Consider the following 20,254-nt stretch of genomic DNA (forward strand, 5'->3'; position numbering starts at 1 on the left):
GCTCCATTCTGGGCCTTGTGATTGGTTGGTTGTTCCGCTTCTGCTTCCGACTCCGACAATCTAGTTTTCACTGGATCATAAGCGACGGAGTCGTAAACGGAATCGGAAGAAATGGAAACGTTCTGATTCTTCCGACTCCGATTCCGTCGAGCTTATGACTGCGCTTATGACTCCGATTTTCGATTTTCACTAGGTCACAAGCGCTCTTACGTCTCCGAAAGTACGTCTCCGACTACGACACAGACTCCGACTCCGTCGCTAGTGAAAGCCAGCCTTCCATTTCCCGCCAATGATGATACTTACCGCTGACCATAAGTATCACTGCGTGCAGAGTGTGAGCGTGCATAAATTCACAAACCTTCAATTTTATTTGTTTTCTCCAGTGAAATTCTGTATCACTAGATTCGCTACTTTGCCTTGACAGGGATTTTTCTGCCCTTATTGTTGGTTATCACAGCGAATCTTCACAGGTAAGCGAAGAAAGCTTTCTAGTCCACCGTGATCCGCATGGCGTGGGATTAATCCCAAATGAATCAAGAAGGTCAGGAAGCTCTCTATGTAAGCTTTGTGCAATGAATGATTGCCAAGCAATCAATCATTTGCTGTTCGATTGCTTTCTTTGCAAAAATGTCTACCATGGAGAAGTTATCATCATCACCTATTTCGCTCAGAAAATTCAAAGCAACAGGTTCAGATTTTTGCAGTTAGGCATTGCGTGACATTCGTTTATTGCCTTTTGTTTGTTTGTTTTTTTTTTTACATTCGAGAAGTAAAGATTACTATTAACCATAATTTTTTTTTATTAAACGAAAAGGTGGTCACAAGTTTTCTTCAGGTCGTTCATCTTGATATACGTGTCTTCCTGACATTCATTTGGACTTACTTATCCTTATCATCATTTCTTTAGTTCACGTCTTCTGTGAGTTCTGTCCAGTTGTGTTTGAATGGTCAGGTGGCATATTCTTACCTTAATTTTACATTTTGAAAATGTACACTTTTTTTGAAAATGTACCACTTTCTTAATTTTTCACTTTGAAAATGTACCACTTTCTTTAATTCTACAGACTAGACTGCTAAAAGCATACACTCCATGTAACAAAGGTTCTAGTTGCCCATTCATTTGCTATTTTGCCATTTTAATGTGAGATTATATTTTTCAAGAACAGTGCATGGTCATAAAATCCAAATATATATCAATATTTAGAGAAAGAGGAACCCAGGGGGAAGACACTTTTGAATCATTTCTGAAGACATCACAATGATCTTTTAATGCCATGTTGTTTCTTATATATGTGGTGTTTGTTCAGGTGACACTTTTTTAATATTCAAGTTGTTGCAGTAATGTGCGGCCTTATTGGAGGGCAGCTCTTAATTATTAGGGTGGTGCTTAATTATAATGTTCAGTTCCAGAAAATATCCATACCCCCCCCCCCCCCCCCCACCGCAGAAGGGATTGGAATTTCCTGGGGGGTGGGGGGCTCTGTAAGACCTAAAAATTTAAAGAAATGTATGAAGCTCAATCGGAATTTCCAGAGGGGTGGGGGGAGACTTAGAAAAATTCCCTTCCGTGGGGGAGGTATAGATATTTTCTGCAACTACACAACTGAGTATGGGGATGGTTTGGGTGAGGTATAGTACATGAAGAGACTGTACCATGACTTCTCATTCAGCTAAGTGACATACATGTACCACAAGTGTAATTTATCATTAGTCAACTGTGGCCAAATGATTGGCTTTTATTTCCTGGAAGATTATTGTCAGTGCTTGATTGTATGGTTTATTTTAGATCAGTGTTGTTCATCACAGCTGTGTTTTAATCATAATGAGTAACTTTGGCTGGTGTAGAAACATGCTGGGTCAAAAGCTTACTGATGACGATATGAGAGTAATAAAGCACCCAGCAGTGGAGCTCTACACTCATGTTACCTTCAAGACTATTCAGGCTGGAGCTCTGTTGGGAATGGTTGTCATTGCTCCTGTTTTCCGCCTTGCTGCCGGTCCTCGCACACTATTGGCTATCAAAGAAACTGCACTTCGTTATGGAAGAAATGGTGCAATTATTGGCATTCCACTGGGTCCTCTTATGACTTATGCCAAAGCCACAAGCGGTGAAGGCATAAATGATGATGGAATGTTTGATCGTGCATACAGATTAAGGTATGAAATAAAGTAATTTATTATGCTAAACAGCAATGAAATACCGGTCAGGTGAGCTTTTGCACAAAAACAAGACATCTTCACACATGAAAATATTACCCGGTATGTTATTGTCACAGGTGAAAAGATCACTGACTGCTATTGTGGTTTCATAATCAATTGAAATGGTTTGGTATTTCATTGGTGTTTATAATGACAAAGAGGAGATTACATGGCCATTCTGAGATGTGAAATTTCTATTCTTCTGTTTAAAAGTATTTCACTCATTCGTTGCTCTTATTTCTCTCATGAAATATTTTTCAACACTCGAAGAGAAAATTTAATTTCTATCTCTGTGCAGCCATTAAATATCTTCTATTAGTTACATTGAACACTTAACAGGAATTAATGCTCATTTACGTTTTGCAGTATCTCTTATTTGAATACATAACTTGACTTGTATGATTTATGGTTCTTTGATGCCATACCATTGCATAATTGTTTCTTTATCATTACCATGGTAACCGACTATTTGCAAATAGGCCTGTCATGATCAATTGACTTGTGTGGGGATTCAGGAGAACTTTAACTTTAACTAAGAGGGGATGGCTAGGATATAGCAGGTGCCTTTGAAATAATGATGGATTTCCTGGTCACTGGCATCCCCCTACTACAAATGAAAATTACTGCGATATGGCAAAAGCAGTGAATGTGCAGTTAAGGACAGAGAGTATCCATGTTCACCCCCCATGGAAGGTCTTTGGAAATTCTGACAGAGTGGGGGGTCTCAAAAGTCAAAAATTTTAAAGACAAAATAAAGTAGCGAAACTAGAATTTCTGGAGGACTGAGGGGTTTCAAAATCCCCCCAAAAAACCCTTCCACAAAGAGGGCTTGGATAAAATTAAATAAAATAAATTAACTGTGTTTAACAAAGGTAACACACAACAGTCTTACAACTGACAAAACCCGTGGCCCTCGAATTCCCGATCGAATTGGAATTTAGAAATGTTGATTTTTGTGGAGGGAGGAACACCGGAGAACCCGAAGAAAAACCCTCAGAACAAGGACAAGAACCAACAACAAGCTCAACGCACTTATGACATCGGGTCCATGATTTGAACCCATGCCACATTGGTGGGAGGCGAGCGCTCTCACCACTGCGCCACTCCTGCTTCCCATAATAGTCAGGATACATGTACTGCTGGGCGAATTGTACATGTAGGTTCTATTTATTCAGACAGAAGTACAATATTCTCCTGTTTTATAGCATTTGTACCCAGTTAGACATCAATTTTATTCCACATAAAAACAAAATTAAAATGAAATGCCTTTTCAGTACCTTAATTGCCTTAGTAGTGAAGGCAAATACCTCCTTGACATGTGACATTTCAAAGAAAAACAATTCTTTTCCTCAATTTTGAATTTTTCACTATTTCCTGTAGAAAAGTTATAGTATATAAATAAATCTCATGTAAGGAACATGCTATGTTTGGGAACAACTTGTCAATGACAAGTGGGTGTAGCTTTCCGTCAATGTTCCATGACAGAATCAAAGGCAGTTATCTACCAAACACTGCTTGTCAACAGTGAGTTGTTTACTGCTCTCAGTTCAGAAATAATTTTTCTTCAAATTATCCTTTAAGGTGCGTTTTGTTATTTTTGTCGACAGGTATAACCGTAACCAGGTGCGAGTGGACCAAGCCTCCTTCCTTGGAGCCTTGGGAGGTGCTGGTGGGTCCTTGTTGTTGGGGGGCTCAGCCGTGTCTGGAGCCGTAGTGGGCCTGGTAGGAGGAACAGTTGCTATGGGTGTTTACAACACTGTTGCTGCCGAGAGGCATGAATAAGCTAAAAGATGGAGTACAAAGTGGGGAGTGGACTAACTAAACAAGATGTGGTGTTTCTATTTGTAATTAATTTGTATCTACAGACTGATTTAAAAATGACCTCGTGATCTGTGATTGTCAGCAGCTTTCAGTTATACCATGTTAACAATGGGGGTGACAGGCCTATACAATTCCTATCCACGTGTAATAGCCGCTTTTGAAGTTTTACTCAAACGAGTATATCTTTTAAGGATCTGCCCCTTTTGTATGGCAACTATAGCAGTTTACACAAAGTTTTTATTTACACACCAAACCAAAACCATAGTGATGTCACTAAAAGTTGACAGTTAATTGTGACAATACCTGTACATTCTCCGGGGCTAGTCGTTTTGTTAGCAAACAGGACTTTGCGCTCGATGCTCAACGAGTTTGCCAAGCAGAAAGGTCTCTGAAGAGTTCTTTGGCCGTGACGAAACGAAAGCGCTGCGTCATACTAGCCACGAACAATTTATTATCCTAGTGACGTCAACTGGCTAATCGCTGTAATGGGTAGAGGTGCACCAATAAAAAATCGAAGGAAAACAGAGGGGCCTTTTGTTTATAATCACTGTATAAACTTTATTAAAAATTAGAGATATTACACATTATGAGTATGTAATAAATTTCAACCTTGACTAACTATACTTCAGACATTTGTCAGCCTGTTTTCACAATACTTAAAAGTATGTACTTCTTAAAAGTTTTTGCTTGTCTTTTCTCGCATTAAGGTTACTTCCCACCTTCAAAAGTGAAAAAGAAATCATTTTCTCTTTTATTTGCCTAAATTGAAGTTTATCATTTTATCTAACATTTACAGAAAAAAAAACTTAAAAGTCTCAAAAATCGCTGACGTTATTTAACAAAATTTGTTTTCCAATAAAAGTTAATAGATAGTGAAGGTGTCATAATCTCATAAGTAGGTGACGTCTCGGAGGAAATTTCGCGGGAAGCGGGTTCTTATTTCATGTGATTTGCATATTTTCTTTGTGCATTGCGCGTTCGAGTTTCATGGAGAAATCTAAAACAAAAAGAAGTCCTTGGGTAAAATCATCGAAAAATCCAGGGCCAAAGAAGAGAAAAAGGAAACGTTTTGGGGAAGAAAGGAAAAAAAGCCTCGCAGAAAGCGACAAAGGCTCTTGGTTCGGCCAAGCGCCTTTGTCGACATCGACCGATGAACACGAGCGGTCTAATTCAGCTGGTTCACTTGGTTCTTCCGTTGGAGCAAGACATAGATTTGTCAGAAATAGATTTGGAAGTGTGCTTTCCTTTGACTTAAAATAATTTATAAATCAACAAAACACAACCTACCCCAAAGACCTCATTTCGGATATGAGAGCAGCCCGAATGTTCTCGCTCGATTCGATTGATTCTCCTTCGGTTGACGCGTTTCGTTTCTTGACGCGGGATTTCCCCTTGCCTTTGGCAACTTTACCCATTGCCAGGATTGCTTTTCTTTCGTCGTGCCGGTCAAAAGATCGAAAACGTGACTGTAATGCAACACTTTTCCCGGGAAATTCTAACCCATTGTAGTTGACGCCAGGAGGTCCTGTTATGCCATTGGCTTGCGGTTTCAAGAGGTGACATAATCTCATGGGGCGGCGCGAGTTGTTTCCAAACCTTTTTGAGCGAAAATCTCGCGTTTGATTTCTTGTAGAATGTGTCGACTTTGAGCGAATTAATAGGGTATGTAGATTTCACGGATTTTCGTAAAATTTGGCCAAAGCATTCCACGGATAATAACAAACAAAACGGTGTCAGGAAATTATCATATTTGAAATATTTTTCCCGTGGCGACTATTTACGCAACGCGTCTCGTATATTTTTAGCTTCTTCAACTTTGGACTAGGATATCTTGGCAACCAATCAGAATATCGAAAAAGCCTGACACCGTTTTCTTGATTGATGCCTGTTGAATAAGACTGTGCAGCCATTTTGCTCGTGCCGCGGCATTCGATACCCGATTAATTCACGGGAACAACTCTCGGTCGTTTCACGGTTTACCGGCTGCTGACACTTCCCAAAAGAAAAAGTCACTTAAATTATATTTTTCTCAAAAACTACATTTATTAAGCTTTCTACTGATATATAGTTTCTTTAGGTTTTATTGAAACTGGCGCACGTACGAATTTTTTCCTGAAGGGCACCCGCGAAGGTGGGAAGTAACCTTAAGGTAATTCCATCGAAAAAGGAAACATATTAAAAATTTTCCAAGTCCCGGCCCACTTGGTAAATTATTTTAGAAAGTAGCTCAAAGAAAATACGCGTATGAGTTCGAGATTAAGTGATGAATTGTTTTAGTAGAATGCTAACTGAAATTTGCTTCAAATAATGATTCCAATTATTTCTGGTCTTAGCCGATTTAACTTCACGCTTTAGAAAATTCGCGCGGACTGAATTGTCAATTTAACATTTCCGCAGTTGTGTACGCGCTTGTCAGTTTCTTTCAAAAAATTTGAAATTTTTAATTCAAGAAACCGTGAATGTCCTTATTTTAGTCTTCTCCGGGAATTTAATTATCCATTTGTTTTTAAATGTTCTTTCGAAACTTCGGAAAAACGAGAAAACGTTGAAATTTTGTCGACCACACCAAGCCACTACACACTAATAACTCCTTATTATGGCTTTTTGCTTTGGTTTTGCAGGCCCGTAATCGGCCCGTGGGCATTACGGGAGAATAATGCCTTACAATTGGCCAATCAGAGCACGCGTTATATCGGCTACAAACACAAACCATATAATAATGGCTGAGCGTGCAATGGCTCAGCCAATCAGATTACAGCATTTGCATCAGTATACTAGTAGAATTCTACGAAAACGTGATAGAAACACAGATCTAGCACGAGCTGTTGACGTAATGATGGCGCGGGCAAAGAGAATTTCCATTTTGATGATCAAAGTAAGTTGCTTTCTTTTTTCTGTCGCGGAATTTCCTTAATAGAAAACATGTTTCTTCGTATTTCTATCGAGTCTTAGCATAAATTTACCAGCGTTCTAACACGAATGCCGTTCTCTGATTGGCTACGCTACTCACTATTTTGTTGTAGATAGTAAGTAGCGTAGCAGTGTGCGCTTGTTAACAAAATGACCGCTTCTTGGCGTTTTCGAGGTGTCTGTGAAGAGGATTTAGATAAAGTTTTGAACGACTAGTGGATTTATACTAAGACAATTAGATTATTCGCTCTCGATTTCTATGCGTGATAGTTGACTCGGCCTGCGCCCTCGTCAACTATCACGCGATAGAGATCTCCAGCTCAATCTAATTTTTTAATAGAAACACTCGTGGAAGTTTGGGAGAACTCGGAAATGCTGTAGAAACACTCTTCTTTCGGCACGTTTTCTTACAGCATTTCTCGTTCTCTCAAACTTCCACTCGTGTTTCTATTAGACAATTAGATTATGAGTTCGTGAGCAAATAATCTAATTGTTTTAGTATAAATCTACCAGTCGTTCAAAACTTTATCTAAATCCTCTTCACAGACACTTCGAAAACGCCAAGAAGCGACCGCCATTTTGTTAACAAGGGCACACTGCTACGCTACTCACTATCTATCACAGAATAGATAGTGAGTAGCGTAGCCAATCAGAGAACGACATTCGTGATAGAACGCTAGTAGATTTATACTAAAACTCGATAGAAACACGGTACATGTTTTCTATTTTTAAATGTTATGAATATTGCAAAAATGCGAAAAGGGAGGGGAGGGATCGGCAAAAATCCCGGGAAAACACGAAGGAGCGAGTTTTGGTTTTATTTTTCATTGGATGAGAATGTGGCGCTTGTTAAATTTATAAGGGCAAATTGCTGTACTTAGCCACGCCATCTGTATTGATTTTTTTTCCTCGACCAGCAAGGAGCCAGACGAAATGTGTATGCGAAGAGAAACCCTTGTTTAATCAAACATCTGGAAAATTTGCCAGGCAATTCAAGGTTTTGACTCTCCATGCGTCGCGTGGTAACCGTTACTGATAATGGCCTCTTTACAATCGAAGAGATAGCAAGACCATGTAATATATCAGCGCTACTGTTATTGCCAAACAACCCGCTGCTACAGAAACAATGCCCCATCTCCATGCCTGTCGCGAGTTATAGTGAGCTCCAGCTGTATTTCCTCGTAAGAAATCATCTTTTACCTAATAGAAAGAAGACTCCAGTTGGCAAAATGAAAACAACCAATGAAAATGAAATTAAAATTGTGAAAACTAGGGGAGATTTTTAGAGTATTTTACGAATAAACCCGAGGCTGAAAATTCTTCCTTTCTTTAAACGGCAAACTAGCCAAAACACAACAAAAACAGCATTAACCGTATGTTCGGAACTTATAGCATTACTGCAAGATGTTATGTGTGTAATATGAGGCTTTGTTGCCTGCAATCTGGCTCCAAAATTACTTTAACACCATCAAAGTCAATAAAACGAAACTGACATACGCCATCAGTAATCTAAGAATATTCACAAGACTATTTTCAGCCTAATGTCGGCTGAAATATACTAATGTTCCGTCTGGGCCGGAAAAACAATATTCTTATAGAAAGAAAACAGGGTGTGGGCGCAGTCCTTCTCTTTTTGCTTTTTGACCATTTACTTTGCGCAGTGGCGCACGATCACGTTTCAAAACAGCAATGTTCCGTTCGCCTCTCGGTATATGTACTCGCTAAGATATCATACCTGCACAGCATAGCACAGTGACATCACCCCACACGGACATGCGCAGAATAAAGTGCTTAGTATAGCCAACAGTATGTGGTTAGGAGGCATGTCTTGGTTGAGTGCTGCTCTCAGCTGCGAAACAGTTGCAAAGCAAAGCGAGAACAATTTATTTGAAACAAAATTGCTTATTACTACCTAAGGATTTTCTTTATAAGCGTTTCTAAAGGTTTTTCTATAAGTTGTAATCTTTGAAAGGACTCCTCTCAAAGCACATGTATATTGTGGGTTGATCAAGACGTCGCTGGTTGGACGTGTCCCAGGGTGAAGCAGGTTGGACTTCAAAGTAGGGAAGGTTCATCTTCAGCTACCATTGACTGCACACGTTGTCCCATGAGTAGGAATTTGGGTAAAATAATCAAACCCTAACCCTGACTGACAAAGGGCCGCAAAAGACAGACAGCAAAATTTCAACTATCTGAACCTTGTTCAGTTAATTCACTTTTCATGTGCTTTTAATATTGGCGAAGGTTTTTAACATTGCATTTGGAGAAGAGCCTGATGGTTTATATCATTCGATGGAACACTCTCCACAACCTTTTTGACACTGAAAATGTGCCAGTATGCAGGACATGCAGGGGTGCCAGGGCTCGCTATCGCAAACGTCACGATTTGTGTTTAGAATAGGCGCATATAGAGGAAAGGGTTGAGCTGAGTGTCAAAACGCACGTTTTGGGAGGAGACTAAGAAAACGTGTACACACGAATGAATATTAACTTTAGTGATCGCCAGCTCAGAGATGACTGCACTCTAAGCTTATCGGAAATCTACTATGCAGTTAAGTGTTGATGTGTATTACGTTCGGTTGTGTTATACTCGTACTGCCAGGCTGCTGAGTTGTAGGGTACATGTTGGACATCATACTTCTGATCTGAGAGACATCTTGCCAATTCGTAGCCTGTGTGTTTGATGTTGACGCGTCTGTGGAAGGAAAACGAAAGATGAGAGTCAGAGGGAGCGTGACTGTGTGACCGAGTGGTTAGGGAGCCTGACTTGAAATCCGAAGGTCGCAGGTGAAGGTGTTAGCTAGGTGTAGCTGAGCTCATTGACCACTTTAAACATTCTTTTAACATCAATAAATGCAAGTCGTTATCTAATGCCCTCGCGTGTAGACAACAAAAGCAGAAACCACAGAAAGGTAAGAAACTGGCTGGTGATGAGTAAATTCGAAATCTCTTTTTTTTTGCGTGAATTTTCTTCACAGTATTTTCGCCTTCTCACCTTCTGCTCTATATTTTCTTATTTTTCGTTAAAAAAGTTCTTAAGGTCCATGATATTTTGACCGACGTGTCAGAAGCGATCTAGCAAGGGTCAGATGACTCAATATAAACTTGCGGTTCATGTACATTGAGGGACAATCACATGAACTACAATTATCAGAAAACAAAATGGCGTTGAAAGTTTGACAAATCGTTATGGTAACAGGCCGCTCCGTCACTAATTATGAAGCGCTAAGTTTCGAGTAGTTATTGGTGTCTCTTCTACTGTGATTTTGGGCCCGAGAAGGATTTAAATAAGTAAGGGATTAAAAAATAACGGCAGTTACTTAAAAAGTGTCATTAATATACAGCAACCCGGAAGAACAGACCTCGTCAGAACTTACCATCAAAATCTCGAGTTCCTTCCATCTCAATGTTACGGCATAGGCATAAACTTCATGATGACCTCAAACATTAATTGGGAGAATTCTTGTCACGCAAGAGCTCGTCTGGCCGTCTGGTGACCTGCTTAAAGGTGCTCTGTTAGCTCGTAAATTGCGAACTTAAATTTATTATCCTAACAGTATAGCAATCACCATCGATAAAATCGATAAAAAGAAAAGGTAATACTTGATCAATGCTTTCATTGACCAGAAAGGTTTCTCCTAGAGGAGATCGAAAAAAGTTCCTGGTTATTCAAATGGTTCCTATGGTGACGGAAACGGAAGTATTAAGAGACCATCTTTTATTCCAAGGTTATTTTAAACTGTTGTAACAATGCTACCTTTTTTCACGCTTTCTATTTACTATGTTTAGTGGTATTTATTTAACTAGAGTCGTAAAAATATGAAGTTTAAAATTCTCTGAATAGTTTGTTTATACTCATGCTGAGCTCTGTAATGCACACCCAATTGGCTGTTTAAAATGCGCTGAATGGTTTTCCAATCGATCACATGCAAGTCGGCTTTTATCTTATTTTCGAAGCTCAGGTCGTCACAACTTCAGGTTATTACGACTGGCATCTTAATAATATTCGTATAGTTTTAAGCGGAGAAAATGACCATTTCCTGTTGCAATACTTCCAGTGACATTTTGACGAGCACTTCAATATCATGTGTAGTTTCGATCATTCACAGTTATAAACGGTTTCCATGGCAGTAGACTGAGAATTAACAAGACGTCCTCACGCCAAGTTTTGAAGAACAGCTATTGTTTGTTGTGTCTAAGGAAACATTCAGTCTTCACTGACCTTACACATTGTTAATTCTTATGTTAAATAACTCGTTCCGAATCGCTCTTCTAAAACGAAAAAAATAAGATCTGCATAACACAACCTGCTGATCCTTGCCACAAAACTGGCGAGTCACGTAAAATAATTCGTGTCAAATCGGTGCTTTGGCTCTCAGTGACAAAAATGAAAACGCTTGAAGATAAAGCTTGAGTGAAATCGCCGTCAACGATCTGTGTCTCACAAAACGTCACTAGCTTAGGCGATCGTTAATTAGAGGGAGATGGTCGATACTAAAGAAGGTCCTCCTATCCCTTTATATTAAATATTAGTCTTTGTAACCACGTTAATTTTGTAAACGTTTACTGATCCCTTCGTGAGGGGTGGGAACATAAATGAGCAATTGCTTTGATAATACAGTAAAAGCTCAACAATTAGGACGGATTTCGCTCAAAGTTCGAGCAATACGTGCAAAAATTATTTACTCAAAATCTACTCATAGCACAGTAACTGTGAGGATACTATCTAAAACAACTCACTTTAGTTCATTTCTCTAAGTGACCCCGCGATTACATTCTCAAGCATTTTCGAGAAAGTTAATGTCAAACCTCGTAAGAATGCTTAAAACGTGTGTTATTGTGTTTTTAACTAACGCGAAACGCCTGTTTTTATTGAAATATGGATAACTTCAAGTTCAATTTTCTCTCGCGGGGTCAGCTTGAGAACTTAAGTCTCGATAAGATCTTCATAACTGTATTCAAAATATTACCATGCCATAAGGTTTTTTTGGTAACTTAATTTTTGCCATTATTGCTCGAATGTTCTGCGGAAATCATCTTAAGTATCATCAGTGATTTTCAAGTCTCTTAAAACTACCTCTCCAATGCCAAACAAATTAGTTAATATTTATCATTTTGGAAAAGGGTACCGGCGTAATAGAAGATGAAATGTAAGTTATCAAGAAATGTTGCAAACTCGGGATAAAATAATGTACAACGGCCTAAAAACGATATTCGTGACTTACCTGGCCACCAAGGTTGTGAAATGCGTACGTCACTTTGCGACTCAATCTGTGACTCGGTTGGCGTTTACATGAAGCGCATTTATAATGGTTTGAAGCTTATTGTAGCCTAAACTAAACGTATCTTTCCACGGTACGTGTGCACAGCTTTCTGGAGAGCACCAGTTCAATGCTTTCTTTTGCTTTATGAAACGTAGGCGCCAAACAGTATAAATTCCTGTGAAATAATGTGAAGTATTTACTGTACCATGGTTGAACGGGTAATAACATACTGTAAGATGCAAATTGCTCGACTTTGATTCAAACAAATGCGTCATTTCTGAATTTAAATGAAGTCATTGTGCGTCAACTTGTTCATTGAAGCGAGAGAGTTTTGGGAACATAGCTATAACTTTAAATGTTACTCAGCAGTGTTACATTTCATTACGGCGTAAGCAAAACTCCACTGGTTTCGTTAAATTGACGCATGTATCTAAGCATTATCCCCAAAGTTTAGTTAGAGAATATTGTGTCAACGGAGGAAACTCATTTATCTTTGTCATATTTTTTTGTAAGTGGGGCGTAACGTTATTAATTCCCAATGTCATCATCCATTTCATATAACTTACCCTTTGAATGGGGCATTTACACTCGTCCGGACCCCTAAACGAAGTAAGAGAATGGTCAAAAAGTAAAGGATTGCGGAGGGGGGAGCATTTGAAAATATGGTGGTTAGAAAACAAATGACCCACCCCTTCCATTTGGCACAGAACTGAGAGACCCACCCCTAAATGAAGGTTGAAAGTTACATCATCCACTCCCTATATAAACATGACATTTTTGATTGCATAATCCAACAAAACCACATTTTGTGTATGAAATTGTGGCCGATTATTAACGGTTTAGATTTATTTCCTAACAATAATACAAAATCATTGAAAAATAATAGTCTTTCTTTGCTCTTCCCACTTTAAGTCATGTCCGTAGACACTAAAAAACCTTGACTGTAAACTCTTTCACGCCTCGCTATGCGTGGAACAGTGATCCATCTTGAAAGCCTGTAGTGAGTCCTGGGACTCACACAGCCAGTAAACTACGAGTCCCAGGCCGAAGAGTTCGAGTCCCAGATCCACGAACATGTGTCCGGTACCCTTGGGGACAAACAGCATGTAGACACAAGTTGGCCTTTGGTTTTCTTGGAGATCAGCATGTCGAAAGACCGTGATTTTGAAACTTTCTGCCCTGGGACTCCTTGCTCATTCCGTTTATAGACTTCTTAGCTTTGGTACAGATTTTGATACATGAAATTGTCATCTCCACCAATCCACGAGTAGTTTTTCAACCATGACTCCAAACATTTTCATCGCTTGGAACTTTTGTCGATTTTGTCAAATGTGTACCAATTCCTGTTATAAAACAAGATGATGCATCTCCCATGGGTAGCTAAAAATTGAACAACCCACCCCTTACCAAGGGCTCAATAACTGATGACCCACTCCTAGGCCCTCTGTGCTCCGGTCCACCCCCCAATACGTTTTGACCAGTCAAAAAGAGCTCAAAAGAGTGGAATTCAATGGGGTGTGGGACAAAAGTTTTAAACTTTAATTTTCGAAATACGCGGAGAAACGGTGGAGAAAGTGATTTATCGTAAGAAAAATGAGGGTAACCGAAGGCCCAAGGCTGTTTAATCCACGCAAAGTTGTAGCAGGGGCCACTTAGCGTGGGCGCTCGTTGTGGCTTGGCTTGTAAACTGCTTGCGCAGTAAGAATACGCACACCAATCAGCGAACGTGTTAGAAGTGGTTAAGGTTTTGAAATGGCTACTTGTTATCACATTTTTGTCTTTGCGATGGAAGGCTTCGAAATCCGACTCCCCAGTCGATTCACAATTATAACAAATTCTCGAATTTAATTGGTTATATCAGCAGGCCTTATTTGAGCATTTATTGAACAGTTAAAAGTACCACCTTAGAGTTCGTTATTGGAAGGCAGTGAAATAGGTTCTTTTTTCATGGAACTCGAGAACAAACTCATGATCAGCTGCTGAACTTTTATTAACTAAAATGTTTACCGTTTGGTTATGGTTGTTTTTTATTCTCAAATTGTGTTATGATTAATTTGTTGCAAGATTTCGTGACTAATCCAGTCTGCAGTCTTATGAACAAGATTGCAGACCGAACTGGACAAGAAACGAAACATTCTAATTTTTGTTGCATGCTGATCATTTGTATCAGAGATCGAGGACAAAAGCATTTCATCCAAGTGCTGGCCACTATATGGTTTTTATTAGCACACGGCTAGCTACTTTTATAATATAAGCTTAAGAAACCAACCAGCAATGATTTTAATGGCGGTAGCCATTAAAACGACAATAACAACTCAGAAAGGACGGAAACCGCATTTGATGATTAAAGACCAAATTAAACTTACTTCGCTTAGTTCTCGTACACATTTACCAATATCAGACTTGGCCAAACAACTATACTAACAAGTTAAGGAAGCTCTGAGTTAACCGCTAGCGCTTGTAACAATTATAATGACAACTAGGATAATCCCACAGAGGATAGAAGCAAGATTCAACCACTTGGCGATGTTTGAGTTTCTCAGGGCGCCATCATAATCTCCTGCATCATAAGAGCTGTCCACCTGTTAGAGACAGGAAAACAGAAATAATTGTTTTACCACAATCACAGGGGCAAACTTTGTTTTCAAGTCAGAATAACAAATGTTTCCAGCGATGACGGTTATAAGGACATTGCACCACAAAAACTACGCAAAAAGAGCCAAGTTAACAAGCAAGAATGGCAAAAAAACTATGAAATGCAAAAGTTCATTTCATCATTGCCTAGATAAATCTAATGATTTTGCAGGAAATATGATAGTTCTCCGTTTCGTCGCGTTATCTTTTTGAACAGAAATAGAGTCAGTTGTTTATTTCGTATTCAGTGATTAACCTCACACTCTGGTAACACTTCGGCCCTTTAACGGCTGCGTGAAGGCTGGCTTTCACTTTTGACTTTACAGGGCGTAGCCTCTTTCTTATCGGTTTACACTAGGTCATGGTCAAGGTGTATATTTTCCTCTTACCATACAAGAGAACACAATGGCGGCTAATCCAATAGGCCAAACACAGCACAGGCACGTACATATTGATAAGCCAATATAACTTTGAGGCCGAGGATTCGCCGGCAAGATGATAGTTTGGGTGGCCTAGGATAGAATAACAGTAATTATTATATCTCCCAGTTAGTTTGCACATTGTGATTGGTCAATTTAGCGGGCCGTATTCTCCTGTACGGCCCGTCAAAATTTAAAGCTCTTTTGTTGCCAAAATGTTCCATGATTTATCGCCAAGTGTTCTTAACTTTTGTAGCAAGTAAAAAATTTAAAACTATCTTTTACTTCCAAAATTTTGTATTAAAACTCGCTAACGACAAAAGAGTCGCCTAACAACGATTTCAAATTGACTCGTTTTCCATTGGAGGTGCGTCAGAAATTTGAAGCCGTTCCGCGTAAATAGAAATCGTCCCCGAACCCAGCAGAAACACAGTAGAGATATAATAAATATGTTACTAACCTCGTTTTCTCGGACCGTACTGTAAGTTACGGATCCTAGCTTTTCCCCTTTCATTTATGTCCCGCGAGCTTCGCGCTTGAGCCAAAAATCGATGGGGAAAATACTCGGTCTGTGACTTACAGTACGGCCCTCGAACGCGGTTAGTAAGAGGTATTTACATTTACCACTAATAAATGACAGCAAATACAGTAAACACCAGCATATGAGAACCTATGATTTCGGGGTTCAGGCTGATCAAGTTCTTATTTATCAGGTATTTGGTGAGAAATCAGCCTGAAAATGTTCTTAAAATATTCAAATAAAAAGTAAATAAATACCATTACTAATGTAATTATATAGCGCTTTGATATGAACGCTTTCGTATTCTGGGGTCCTCTTTTGGTTATATAAGAACATGTTGTATTTATCAGGCTGAATTGGTTCTTACATATATGGAGCTTTATTGGCCAACTTTCAGCCTGATGTTCTTAATCCACTTGTTCTTATATGTGGGTGTTTACTGTCCCCGATGGCTTGTCTTGTGGAAAAGGATTCTTGGCTAGGCGCTCTTTTTCGTCCTCAATATAGCCAAACCAAGTCGCATTTTATTCAGTTAATTTTTCTACCCGCTCATTGTTTCTAGTCATGTTTCCGTTTTTGGGGGGGATGCTGCCGATTTTATGCTTCTGACATTGTACATTGGAGAACAGCTAAGTGTGCATATCAAGAAACTGAACGAAGTTAACACTTGCATCAAAAGAAAAGAACCTACAGGCATGCCCATATTGACCACAGTTGTGCTTTGTTGGACTTGTTGGACAGGCTGTGGTGGTGGGTAACCTCCAGGTGGGAAACCAGGCTGAGCTGGGTAACCAGGCTGAGCTGGGTAACCAGGCTGAGCTGAGTAACCAGGCTGAGCTGGATAACCAGGTTGGGGCTGGTGACCAGGATGAGCTGGGTAACCAGGCTGAGGCTGCTGGCCAGGCTGAGCTGGGTAACCTGGCTGAGGCTGATAACCCGGTTGGGGTTGATAGCCAGGTTGCGGCTGACCTGAGTAACCAGGTTGAGGCTGGGGAGATGGTTGCTCTGTGTAGGTAGGAGGGTCTAATGAACCTGTAAAAATGTATTACATATGAAGGATAAATTTTTGGTTAAGTATACGAATTGTGGTAAGCATGATAAGATGCAACTTTTTGCAAAGTTTCAAAAAATTCTTGTTGAAGGGTTCAGAGCCACCTTAAATTTTCGAAAATTAAACGTGGGTGGTCACCGAGCTCGTTTTTGAGTTATAAGCACTTAAAGCTAATTTTGAGGGTGTGTACAACAGGCTGTATCGTTCCTATGGTAACCTATTATGCCAAAAAGATTACTGTCATTGGTTCACCAATGGCTGGGGTTTGTGTGATACCAATATCGTAGCATCACTTGATAAAGAGTGGTGGCATTGATCGATCAAAGTAATGCTGTTGGAAAAGTTCCGGAAACTCTTCCCAGCCACCTTAAAGCAAGATGCATGTATAATTTTGTACTTTGACCACCTACTGTCTGGTGGTAAAGCTTTGAATAAGCGGCTGGCCTATTTTTTACCATACCTGGGGAAGCTTTCTCACTGCTTGCCATTTCTTGAAATCCCAATAGATATCTGTACTAGATAATCTAAACCACGTTTTACCTGACGTTAAAAAGGGAAAAAAATACACTTGTTATGTATATTTCGTAAAGACATTAAGAAGGAATCCGCCAGAAGTTCGAGTACCAAGAGGACAAAAACTTTGTATCAAGATTATTTACATTGTATTGCAAACTTCTGTGCGACAGTTTTAAATATCTTCTCAAAATAAATCATTTTTAACACACCAAATGTCGAAAACAAGTTTGAAGTTCATATGAAACACTTGAAAGTACTGGTGAAATTAGACTGATGATGAAATTTTTCCTGTGTTTGCACAATTTCTCTGAACTTTGAGATTTAATTTCTCGGGTGTCGATGGGAAATTTGTTATTGTGTTGTTTCAGGCAACTATTTATATCTAAGCTTTTAGAAAATACAAAATAGACTGTAATATACTTACAGTTATTCTGTCGTTAGGTTCTTGTTCATTAAAAACTAAAATTGCTCGATTTTCAATCGGAATTCGTCTTAATTATTTGTTAAAGTGTTTATTTATTTACTTACTTATTTACTTATTCACTTATTTATTCGTTTATTTATTCATCTAAGGGTAACTTTACAAACAAGATAGGCGCTATGATTTTGTGTTTTATTTGAAGAACTCACAGTCAACCGCTGATTGATTTGCACAGCGAGCTACGGATTTAAACTCCTGCTAAAAAGCATTCAATTTGTTCAACAAATGGAGATATGTCCAGAAATGCACTGATGCAGTAACGAAAATGGCAGATTTGACGAAATTTTGTTGACGATTTTGAGGAATTTGACGATTTATAAAGTAAAAGTATAACTCTATTACTAACCCTTTACCTAAAAATAAACCCGGAAAAAAAAAAAAAGAAAAAAGCAGAATTTTAGACCGCATTCTGCATTGCAGAAGTACATTGAAATATATAAACTTATATAGTTAGCTTATAGGTTAGTTTTTCAGTACCAGTGTTAGATTGAGCATAGATATAGGGTTGACCTTTACTCCATTCGTCAAATCACTTCGCCAAGGTATGAAGTTTGTTCTCTACAGCCTTTTACTCTTGTGATGACTGATTCCAGCTACAACTTCCTGCATTTTCCCGTCAAGGTACTTTTGAAACGTTGAATGCATTTTCTTCCGTTAACCGATAGCCTTTTTAAAACATTTGTAGGACTACGCGCTTTCGTCGTTATGCTCCTCCGATTTTGTTTGTGGACTTGAGCTTGCGCTTTTATTCATGAGTTTGTTGAGAATAAGCAACTTGATCACGAAAGTACAATTAATGTCTTTCTCTGACAAACGTTTTTAGAGATTACTTTGTATTTAAATAATAGAGTGCACTTTCTTGGGGTTTACGCGCGCGAAAAACCCACGCAAGATCGATGTCGAGAGAACACAAGGAGAGCTCTAAAGAACATATGCGATGTTTACAATGAAACATTGTTGTACCCGGAAATCATGATCAGTTCGAAGAACTCGATCGGCTAATGCGTCCGTGAGCGAAGCTAATTTAAGCACAGTACAATCTACCGCCAAGCTTACTGGCTCGCGATAACTAATGCCCACATTTAGCAAGGATGCGAGTGTTTTTACTTTGCGCTGACTCATTCAGATTACGGACTAGTCATTATACTGAAATCAGTGACGCAAAGCAACTACAGGAACAACTATCAGAAAACCTGCGCAAAAGTTTGAGAATTTCTAACTGATGAATAGGTACATAGTCTTCTTATTTTGGCAGCAGAATTATTACAATGATTTCCTATTCATGCAGGGTTTCATTTGTTAATTAAGTTTGGTACTAAAGCCTAACAGTTTCCACCCAGTCAAGTACGTCGTGCGTGCCGGAACACGCGAAGCCTATCAGCATTTTCAAAGTGACTCAAACAGGCACATTTTAGTATGATATCATATGATAACCTCAAATTACGAGACTTGCACTGAGTAACAGAATACTGAGAATACAAGGTTTACTTACCGTTCTCTGGCGAGAGAAGTCAAAGCTTGTAAAGCGGAGCTATGGATGAAAAGCGCAAGCGAAACTGAACTGATACCGGAATATCTTACAGGTTTGTCTAGACCAGCTACATTGCACAAGGCAACGCCTTGAATAAGTAGCTCATTAATACAAATACGTGAGCCCTAACAGATTCTGGACACTGATTGGCCGTGATTTCCCGTGTTGACGATAACCGGGACAGCGATTGATATCGATTAGCCGCAGTCGGCCAGTGATTGGCACTTCGGATCGTCTGGGATGTTTTCTCGAAATTGATCGGAGCTTTCAAAGACGCCATACATACCATTGTCTTTCGAGTGGAGAATACCTGAGCATAATAACTGGTTTTCACATGACGTCACCAAAATTCGAACTACAAAACTATTGATCTTCCTGAAATTTTACTTAAATGATGTATAAGAGCAGCTGAAAACTAATATTCGTACAAATGTTCGCTCCGAAAGGGTTCTTGGTTTTGTGATACACTACGCTTGAACTTCTAAGCTTCTGCGTGACGCGGCATTTACATGACGGCCAAGAGAGCTGTCATGATGGTTAAAAGTGACTTATTTCTGCGGGGAACTTGGCTATCTGAACGGTTCATGTATTAGAAAAAGTATTATTTTAATGTTTTAGAGTTCCTCGAGGGATAAATTCACGCTTTTGTGGCAAAACTCAGTGGCAGATGTTTCTGTTGGTTTCCGGCCGCCATGTTGGTACCCATACGGATGGGCACCAGCATGGCGTCTCCATACAAATCTCTATAAATTTGGGTAAAAAATTTCTCCGCATATCTCGCATAAAAAAATTGCTGTGTCCAGAATTTTGGCGAGAGTCTTTGCATATTTACCTTCTTTCATTTCCCAGATTCTAGACTTTATCTATTGACCGGTTTTGATTTTTATTTTGATCTAATTTTAATTGCG

General features: G+C 39.2%; 3 protein-coding genes across 4 annotated transcripts; 1 reads left to right on the forward strand and 2 right to left on the reverse strand.

Annotated features, from left to right (window-relative positions):
* The first annotated feature begins 305 nt into the window (after window positions 1-305).
* LOC110041734 (uncharacterized) lies at window positions 306-4,643 on the forward strand. The gene is made up of 3 exons (XM_020747047.2): window positions 306-470; window positions 1,787-2,157; window positions 3,807-4,643. The coding sequence occupies exons 2-3, from the start codon at window positions 1,823-1,825 to the stop codon at window positions 3,979-3,981; spliced, it is 510 nt and encodes a 169-aa protein (XP_020602706.2). The 5' UTR covers window positions 306-470; window positions 1,787-1,822; the 3' UTR covers window positions 3,982-4,643.
* A 3,225-nt stretch (window positions 4,644-7,868) lies between these two features.
* Window positions 7,869-12,405, reverse strand: LOC110041867 (proline-rich transmembrane protein 1-like). 2 transcript variants are annotated; one of them, XM_020747197.2, is made up of 5 exons: window positions 12,156-12,405; window positions 10,308-10,428; window positions 9,504-9,625; window positions 8,666-8,779; window positions 7,869-8,130 (listed from the first exon to the last, which is right to left on the reverse strand). In XM_020747197.2, the coding sequence occupies exons 2-5, from the start codon at window positions 10,330-10,332 to the stop codon at window positions 7,978-7,980; spliced, it is 414 nt and encodes a 137-aa protein (XP_020602856.2). In that variant the 5' UTR covers window positions 10,333-10,428; window positions 12,156-12,405; the 3' UTR covers window positions 7,869-7,977. The 2 variants fall into 2 exon arrangements, with proteins under 2 accessions (XP_020602856.2, XP_089130241.1); XM_089274115.1 differs by lacking the exon at window positions 12,156-12,405 and having other exon boundaries at window positions 10,308-11,781.
* Window positions 12,406-14,160: 1,755 nt separating this feature from the next.
* On the reverse strand, window positions 14,161-19,456 carry LOC149118871 (uncharacterized). Its single transcript, XM_089274065.1, has 5 exons — window positions 19,308-19,456; window positions 17,279-17,358; window positions 16,459-16,799; window positions 15,218-15,340; window positions 14,161-14,776 (listed from the first exon to the last, which is right to left on the reverse strand). The coding sequence occupies exons 2-5, from the start codon at window positions 17,304-17,306 to the stop codon at window positions 14,639-14,641; spliced, it is 630 nt and encodes a 209-aa protein (XP_089130191.1). The 5' UTR covers window positions 17,307-17,358; window positions 19,308-19,456; the 3' UTR covers window positions 14,161-14,638.
* Between the last annotated feature and the right edge of the window lie 798 nt (window positions 19,457-20,254).

This window comes from Orbicella faveolata, unplaced genomic scaffold (assembly GCF_042242905.1).
Source record: "Orbicella faveolata isolate gen_17 unplaced genomic scaffold, um_ofav_v1 contig_1, whole genome shotgun sequence".
In the NCBI taxonomy this organism is placed as follows: Eukaryota; Metazoa; Cnidaria; class Anthozoa; order Scleractinia; family Merulinidae; genus Orbicella; species Orbicella faveolata.